At 35.6% G+C, this 9,624-nt stretch overlaps 1 protein-coding gene across 1 annotated transcript in view; it reads left to right on the top strand.

Moving 5' to 3' along the window:
• Positions 1-8,907, top strand: part of LOC142342814 (cytochrome P450 4V2-like) — a 95,074-nt gene extending 86,167 nt beyond the window's left edge. Inside the window, exons 5-10 of the mRNA XM_075394403.1 lie at positions 242-370; positions 4,719-4,872; positions 5,183-5,325; positions 5,776-5,913; positions 7,226-7,358; positions 8,111-8,907. Of these exons, the coding sequence (XP_075250518.1) occupies positions 242-370; positions 4,719-4,872; positions 5,183-5,325; positions 5,776-5,913; positions 7,226-7,358; positions 8,111-8,301 (888 nt within the window). The 3' untranslated portion in view covers positions 8,302-8,907. The remainder of the gene's footprint in view (positions 1-241; positions 371-4,718; positions 4,873-5,182; positions 5,326-5,775; positions 5,914-7,225; positions 7,359-8,110) is intronic.
• Positions 8,908-9,624: the final 717 nt, after the last annotated feature.

Raw genomic sequence — 9,624 nt, 5'->3', positions numbered from 1 at the left:
AGATGTCGGTGTAAAGAAAGAATTTTGGGCCTTTCCCATTAAAGCCACACCATGAAATTATAGCCCGCCATTATGGTAACTTTACCATGATTGGGGTGGGTGGGGGGGGGGGCTATAGGTTATCTGACCACTAAGCTGGGGGGGGGGGGGGCTATAGGTTATCTGACCACTAAGCTGGGGGGGCTATAATGGGAAAGACCCTGATTTTCTCCCATATTTATGATTGGTTATTGTTCCCCAGGTGACAGAAATAATGATGGACCGATTCAGGAATCCTCTGATGTGGAATGACTTCATATACTTCAACTTCACTTCCATGGGAAGGAAAAACGCCGACACTGTTAAGAAGCTGCATAACTTCACCACCAATGTGTGTATTAACTATATTTTATGGGAAAATTTACATTATCTCAAAATAAAAGAACCCGGGCTCAGGTTTTTAACCCATTCCACCACTAAAAGTTAGACATAAAAATTGATGAGTTGATATCGGTGGACACCTCGACCCGGGTAGGAAGCTGTAATTGCTCCGAAGATAAAATAAGAAATGAACAGCAGCTAAAATAAGAAATGAACTCAGGTTGTGAAAAGTATTCAGCAATTGGTTTGAAAATAAAATGGAATTTCAAGTCAGGATCAAAATGATCGGAAAAACGTGACTTTTGTTTAGCAAAACTTTCGGAGCTTCACCCAAAATGTTCTGATCGATTTCTGCTTGTATGAAAATTTTGAGTGAAAAAAGTGGGTCGAGCTATTGGCCAGTCAATGGTCTAAATTTTTTTATATATAATTCTGCTTCTCTGCCTCCAAAAATTTAAACGAAAAATTATTGCTCGCAAGCGATTTTAAGTAGGCAGCAGGTATGATTTTTGAACTGCTGGAACTCTGAGAAACCACTCATCAATGAAAATTTTTTGTTGTTTTGATAATTGATAATTCATTATTTTGGAAGAGAAAAACTAAAAATCCACAATTTTATCATGGCTACTAAGAGGAAGGCCCTTACAGTTAAACAACCCATTTTTCTCAATCAGGTAATGTGTCAATATTATGTTGCTACGATAGCTGCTTTATATTAAGTATTTTAAAAATTATAGTCTTTTTTGGCAATTCTGCAGCTGTCTTTTAAAATGAACAGCTCTGGAGCAATGCTATTTAGTGTTGCAGAGTTGCTTCAGTAAGTACAAAAGCAGAAACTTCCCAGGAAGCAGACTCATTAAAGGAATCTTGCTTGACCCAAGAAAATCAATGCTCGGCCAGCGAGTTTTTTTTAGTACGACTCATAAAATGCTAGATCTTGGCCTATGAAAAGACCAAAATGCCTGTGAAATGATCATGGTAAAAATCAATTAGCCAGAAAGCTCGATATGTAGTTTTAACAAGGAGGCTCGGTAATGTGCGTTCGCACATTAAGTTCCGACCCCGCTCATCTACATTTTTCAATTAATTGTCTACCAAATGAGGAAGAGATAAAAAAAACTAACAGATCAACATATCGTTCAACAAACCACTAAAAGAATGAAACAATCTACTCTATAGGGCCTATGAAACCTGTGGCTACCATAAAATGACTACCAGAAAAAACGGCAATAAAAATCAAATAGTTACAAATATTAATTACGACCAAAACTCCTTGTCCATTTTTTGAAAAGCACTAATAACCAAATCAAAATGGCATCAGACAAAATTTATACTCAGAAGATGAACCAGCACTTCTTTGGAATAAAATATTGGACTTTTCCTCAAAACCACTTGGCAACAAGTCGACTAGAGATGAGCAAAAGGCGCAAAGTTTAAAAAATATTGCTTTTTTTTAAAAACAGAATTAAATTCGAACTGATTAGAAACATTACGCATCAAATGAAATTATAGGGAGAGTCTTTTACACCTCAACAGAGAGCGACTGAGGCCTTTCATTATCCAGGATATGTCAAACGACTACAAAAAGAACGACAAATACAGGCAAAAACTAAAAATTTGCACAAAAATTATGCACGAAAACGATGTCCCCCCAATCAATTAAATATTAAGCTGATCACTAAAAACAATAAAAATCTTTGTTTACATTTTATGAAGGTAACAACATTTGTAAATCAAATGACGCACATTATTGAGATACTGTGAAAAGAACACAAAAACCTACAACAAAGGGACAAATGTGCAAAAATCACGAAAATTGGTTTTATGAAAACCGGTTGTACCAAGAAGAAAGACCATTTGAAGAAAATGAAACCGTTATGAAGAGCAAATTGTATTTCAATAGATAAATGATGTGAATTGAATATAAAGATGCTTAGCTACAATTTAACAAAAATAAAATTGACTGATCTCAAAAATCTTTATTTTTTCATTAAAAATATTTTCAAATTTCATAGCCAGCAAAAGAGTAAACAGTTTCCCTTGCAACTACTGGGAAAACTGATTGCAGCTGTTATTATTGACACAAAATCATAAGACTAAAAAATATCATTGTATACAGGCTGAACTAATAAGGTTCAAAAACAACGAATCCACAGTTTTGAAGCCATTAAATTTATTAGATATTAACCGCGAGAACATAGCATCTTCATTTGCGTCTCCTTTGACCATTATAACGTCTTTTTGTAAAACGGCGATCACAAAGTGACAACAAAAAGGACCACGAAAATTGAAAAGTATCTAAACTTCATAAAAATCTTCTGAAACGAATTGTCTAAGACCTGAAGACATCATTTAAAACGTATTCAACGAAACACTAAAACGAATTCTAAATATTGAGGCTAATTTACGAAAAAGATACAACATTGTAAAGTATGAAAAAAAACGCAAACAAGAACATAAAGGGATAAGTTGAAGAATACTAATAATATTTTTTAGAAATATAATTCGAAAATCAAAAGAACCATTGGCTATTCACCGATATCAGTTATTAAGTTCATTTGTTTATCTATAGTTGGCCACTGAAACTTTTAATTACACAATATTTGGCATAGAACAATAAAAATTAACAACAAATAAAGGGCAAAAATAAAAAAATCTACCAATTTCTGAAAGAGAACGGTGTCGCAGCCCTTCAAACCATATGTTATGAAAACCAAAAATATGTTCAGTTTCAAATGTTGCAAAGATTTTTTCACTTAGATTGTTAAGTAATGTTACAATTTACAAAAGAAACAAAAACAACAGCAAAAATGGGAAATTATGCACAAGAGTTAGAAAATTTTTGTATGAAAACTCGTAGTACAGAAAGCAAGAAAACCTTCTGTTAAAACAATCGGCCACAAAATTTGTAGGCCAGAAAAAATTTTCTATTTTTTGGAGGAAAAGTTGTCCTGTAATTGCTGAGAATAAGCAAAATGTTGATAAAATAATATTCAAAATTGACAAGTTCAAAAAATCACAGAATTTTCCTTAAAACAAATACATTAAATAACATAAGAGACATGATTGAATAGAAAAGGTTCACTTGCAGACCTTGAGCAAGAAGTTTAGATCTTTGAGAGGTTAAACTTAAAAATCAGACTGCCAAAAGAATATCAATTGAAAGCAAAAGACAAGAATTCAGTTAAATTTTACTAAAACTCTTTCTCAAAGCAATAAAAGTCCTATGGTTCTCTGAAAACAAACTGTATCTACATTCGGCCTCAAATTAACGTAAATTGGAGCTGTCATTAACGGAACCGTGATTAAAAAATTTTGTCAGTAATTAACATTAAAAAAAAACAAAAAAAGCGAAATATTTTGAAAAAGGCAGCATCAAAAAAAAACCAATAAATCTCTGATTCTAAGAATCCATGATATTGTCGAACCTCTCCCTGATTTTGTCGCAAGCCCAGTAAACCGACCGAGTGTTCCAAGTGTTTGTGAATTAGACCATTTGTTGCGTGGAATTCTTCAAATATTAATAAAAAGAACGATGCATTTTGTATAATTGTCGAGTTAAATCTGCAAAAAACTTAAAATTTTTGATTCCAGAAGACCTTCATACGGCGCCTATTTGCAACTAGCAACCTTTTTGCGATTAGGGAATCTGTTTTAAGGTTTCTAGGTCACTAAGTCTGGCAAACTTTAACAAAGTAGACCAAAAAACCATATTTCGTGCCATTTTTGTGCCAAGTTTGAATTTTGAAAATTTTATCAAAAATTTTAGCCAAAAAACTTCAATCAAACAATTCAGCTACAATCTTCTCACTCTAACGGTAACAACAACACTCTGCCGTTAAAAATTTAATTTTTTTGAAATATATTAGCGAAATTGTGCCAAATTTTAGCAAAAATTACTGAAATTGTGAACAAAAACAGTCGAATGTTCACAAAACTTTAAACCTCGATAACTCCCTGTAAAAAACGAAAATTAAAAAAAAATTTAATTCCGTATTTTACGCTGGACGGGCTTTTCAATGATACCACTCACAATTCTCTACGATGAATATATCGATCGGCCAAAATTGACTGAACAAAAAAAACCAGTTGAGTATATAGTTCCTCCCTCCCCACTAAAGTGGGGGTCGGAGCAATGAATGAAGGCCCTACTCTAAAATTTTTCAGACATTTGATAAGTTGAGCCTTAAACCTGGTTACGACTCGCGTATCTCGAAATGTTAATGAAATTTATTCGACTTTATAGTGATATCCAATTGCAATCTTAGAAAGTTTCACAAGCTATCACAAGTATTAATTTTTGAGAAAGAGTTACCCCAGTGACATTAGGATATCTGATTATAACAGAGCGTTTACAGGTGATAACTACACGATGGACTGAAATTAAGGACCAATTGGATCAGATTAAAGAGAAGAGGAGGTCTTTCCTGGATCTGCTCTTGGTTGCGAAGGAAGATCATGGACTCACATTCACGGACATCAGGGAAGAAGTCGACACTTTCATGTTCGAAGGTATTTTGAGATTAACGGTCAAGTTTCTTGTCATAGAAGTATCGTTCGAAAATGACCAATTCTTACGGTCAGCACCTGTCATGTTCTGTCCCCCAGAACAGAAAAGGCTTGATGGATGGGGTCATCAGATGACTTTGTTAAAATATACCTGTTCACAACTGTTACATTGGGGTGGGGTAAATTCCAAAAAGTCAGCCCAGAATCCCCAGTAACCGCACTCTTTTATCTCGTACGCCTAAAATCAACTCAACCATAAGCTGAAAGTGTTATGTACTGATGCAGCATGATTTTAGATTATGATGTTATTCAGGGCACGATACGACAGCAGCTGCGATGTCTTTTGTGCTGCAGATGTTGAGCAACTACCCTGAGACCTTGAAGAAGTTGCAAGAGGAGGTGGATGAGTCATTCTCAGGTGTCAGACTGGAGGAAGACAATGTCAAGGAGGTCAAGGTACGTATGCAGCTGTAGGTGCTCTTACGACCTCAACTTGTGAAATTCATTGTCCCTTTGCGTGTATTGTAAAAGGCAACGGAAAACAAAAAATATGCCGATAAAAATCAAAAAAAGAAAACTACATTTTTTTCGTTAGAGAATACAATGTCATCGACCAAATTTCACAGAAAATACATAGGTAACCCCGCGCATTAGAAAGATTTAAAAAAACCGATCAAAATGGCAATTCACATCTGAGATTTAAATTATATAGGTTTTGTGAAAGGTCTTCCGGACTCGAGTCTTCTTTTTGAATTGCTTAAATTCTTTACGAATTTTTTTTTCAAAAACCTGGGATTAAGAACTGACCCTAAAAATGGATGAAAGTGGCGATAAGAGTGTCTGTAAAGTTTCTTTTAATTTGAAGGGGATTAATGTCTACTCAACTAATAATGATTGATATTCTAGAAAGTTCTGCAGAGTATGCCATACTTGGATGCAGTGCTGAAGGAGGGTCTGCGCATGTTCCCTTCTGTGCCCAGTATCGGCCGCACCCTCACTGAAGACATAGACATTGAGGGATACAAGCAACTAGAAGGCACACAGGTCAGCATAATCTCTCGTCTGTCACTATAGAAATGGGTGCTTGCTTTATTATCATCTTCATTAATCATTCTATGCAAAAATGTCAGATATTTTTTTAAATAAAACATTACCCGTACTGAGCCTCCAGAGACCATCAGGCCTGATTCAGAAAAAAATCAGACAAGGTCCCAGGCCTGATTCAGAGTCTGATCATGTCAAATACAAGGCTGCTAAGAGAACACTCCAGAGTCGATCTCTGAGGTTTCTATTGACAGAGAAAAATCAAGACTTGGGGGTCTCTGCCCAGAGAAATCCCAAGTCTTGGGTCTCTCTGCCAAGAGAAGGTCCAAGTCTTGGGTCACTCTGTGTAATGTAATTTATCAGCTGTGTAAGTTTTAAGGACTGTTTATTGTTTAAAAATGTAATTTGATCCAGTTAAACCGCAAACGTTTTTTTTTTGAACTTCAGATTGCAGCTAATCTTTTTTGAGACCTAATACAAAAGCATGGGTCCTATTTTGAAACAAATACTCAGTTGTTACTTTTATCATGGGGATATTTCGTATATCAGTGAACGTGAAGAGAAGAAACCGATTCTAAGACTTGGCAGAGAAACCCAAGACTTGGATTTTCTCTGCCCAGAGAGGCCCCAAGTCTTGGGGTGAAGTTCACAAATTTCACCTGCAAATGGTTTTTTTTGACAGAAAACGTATAATTGGGCACCAAATTTATAAAAAAAAGTTGCCCTCATTAAATAAAAACTCCGAATCCTCATGATGTCAACCTTAACTCTGCTCAGAGAAACCCAAGACTTGGGGTCTGCGCTGCCCAGAAAAACCCAAGTCTTGGCCTCTCTCTGCCCAGAGATGTCTCAAGTCTTGGCTTCGCTACCCAAGTCTTGGCATCTCTCTGCCAAGACTTGGCCTCTGGAAAATCTCTGAATCAGGCCTGATGGGCTCTGGGGGTTCGGTACGGGTAAACTATTTTGAAAACCTTCAAACCTTCAATTTGCTAAAACCTTCTGATTCTAAGAAGATAGCAAAAAATGTGAGGGAAAGTATGATTCAGCGCAGAATTTAGGGCGAACCACTCAACGTCGTTGGAAATTTTGAATTCAATATTTTGCGACTTTCAGCACCTCTATCACCGCTCTTCAGTACTTTTAAACTTAATTCCCTGTATGCCAAGAGCTGAATTACCATTGGGAACCTCACTTCGGGTTTCACTTTTTTTAAAAGAAAAATAGAATTAATCGATCTCTATCTATTTATAAAAGTTCTACCAAAATAGTTTTAGTCCCCCAAAAAAGTTAACTGAGAGAAGTTGGCGATTAGGTGATTCTCCACATCTACGCAATCCACCATGACCCTGACTTCTACAAGGACCCTTACATCTTCAACCCAGACAGGTGGATCAACAGGGAGGTGCCCATTGAGGAACACCCCTACTGCTATGTCCCATTCAGTGGTTAGTCTAAAGATAAACTGAAAAAGAGCTAGGGTAATTAGAATTAGATAAGCTGGTGACCACCCGGTACACCAAATGATGGATTTGCTATTTATATTATCATCTTAAATATTGCTATTTTGTTACTGAAAACAATTGATTTTGTATCGACAGAGTTTATTTCTTTCTGGAACCTATGCATCCATCTCTTTGTCTTGAAAATATTTTTTTGGAAAAAACATTGCAAATTTTATGTTTTTAAATGATTTTTCTTGCAGGATTTCAAAAATATTCTTAATTAAGAATATTCGTGACACGTCTAAACCCGACAAACATCGACGCTTCTTAGCTTTAAACCGGGCACTTCTTACATTTAAAACAGACAAAAGCCGACGTTTCTTATGTTCAAAATTGACGAATGCCGATGATACCGACGATAAACTTAAAACCTTTGATCGTTTTTGGCGAAGTAGAAGCAACGAAAACCCGACGATTTTATATGTTTATTGCGATCAATATACTCAACTTGGGAAGACATTGTTCAATTTTCGTATGATAAGGCTAGAACTCCAGGTATGTAAAAATTGGGACATTTTTCTCTGTCAAACTCATGTAGAAATTTTAAAAAAATCATGGTAAAAACGAAAATCATTGGGGAACAGCATATATTGTTCGTTATAGAATATTTTTCACGGAACCGCATATTAGGCTTACAGACATTCGAACTTAAGCTGCTGCCTTATGCCTGAATAAACCAATCTGGTCCTTTTCAGCCGGACCTCGAAACTGCATTGGGCAGAAGTTTGCCCAGTTGGAGGAGAAACTGATAATAGCCTCGATTGTAAAGAAGTTCAACTTGGAATCAGACACAGAGCACAAGGACCTTCATGTTTATGGACAAGTCATAATGAGACCTGTCAAAGACTTCTTCATCAAATTCACTAACCGAGAAGATACACATTAATGAGCTCTGAGAAAAAAAACTACCAAATTAAGAAGAGGAATTAATACAAGAAAGACTGAAAAAAAATGAAACTGAAGTAAGCATGAACTCAACTTTACGGGTGGGCCACCACACATACAAATTGTAAAATCTTATTAATTTTGCAGTTGAAAAGAACTGAAAACATGAACTGAACAAGAATTTTCATTTAATTTCCCCCCTTATGTGACACAGCTTCAAACTACTCCTCAAACTACACCGCGAAACACTAACGAAAAAATTACATGAAAAGTGTGAAAATAGTGATCACCATAGAAAACTCTTATTTAGATGGCAGGCAATAAAGCGAAAGTTCATCTAATTCAGAAGCATTTATCAATGAAGCAATCTCTTCTTTATGTTTATTATTTGTCTTTTTTTTAAAGAAACCAATATCAATTTTTCAGAAAGGAGGGGGGAAACACACGCAGAACATACTGCTTTTCGACACTTTTGCAGCTTTTTTACCTAACACACCTTAATAATCTTGATACGGCCAATAATCCTGATGTAGCTCAGAATAAACCGATTTTAAGAAACTTACCAATTACTGGCATATTGAAATTGAAATATTTTTAACTGAGATAATTTTGGAGTCAACGTGGCTGTCGTACTTTTTTACATTGGTGCGTCATTCACGTGGCAAAACAACTCTTTATCTATTTTGAAAACCTTCGCTTGGCCAGAGACTAATTTGAAATTAGTGCAAACTTTGAGACTCGGGAAACAACAGAATGATTTATGAACTGAATTCAAAGGCGAAAGTATTACAGAATGAATTTCAAGTATTTGACAACAAACATTAAAAGTACGAACAGACATTTAATCATAACGCGGGAAGTAATTTTAGTGAACAGACATTATATCAAGAAGCGGGAATTTTAGAATTAAGAAAAAAGAGCGAGATCAACAAATATCAAAATAAAAGGCAAATGAAAGGGAACTAAATAATACATCATATCACTTTTAATCTTCTAGGGAAATATCGATATATGTCTGTATGACATAACCCTCAGTTTTCTATTAAATTTGCAGAGAGAATAATTTTTTACTAGAATCAAATTTACAAAAAGGTGTCAAGCGCCTATTATCTGTAAATTAGCATGCTCGCTGGTCGTGGGAGGGGGCGAACTTGCCAGATCAATGGACAAATGCTGGTCTCCTCAGGGGCCTATTCCACCGTTGCCTGCACCGTCTCTATGACCGACGTTGAAAAGGGTGTACATTTTCGACATCGCCGTCTCTATTTTTTTCGTCTAGGCTGTAAATTCGTCAAAGAGTCGAAATAATCAAAGATGCTATAAT

The sequence above is a fragment of the Convolutriloba macropyga genome, chromosome 7, assembly GCF_964194025.1.
Source record: "Convolutriloba macropyga chromosome 7, txConMacr16.3, whole genome shotgun sequence".
Lineage (NCBI taxonomy): Eukaryota > Metazoa > Xenacoelomorpha > Acoela > Convolutidae > Convolutriloba > Convolutriloba macropyga.
The sequence above is the reverse complement of the archived record's forward strand: the minus strand, read 5'-3'. Positions and strand labels throughout refer to the sequence as shown.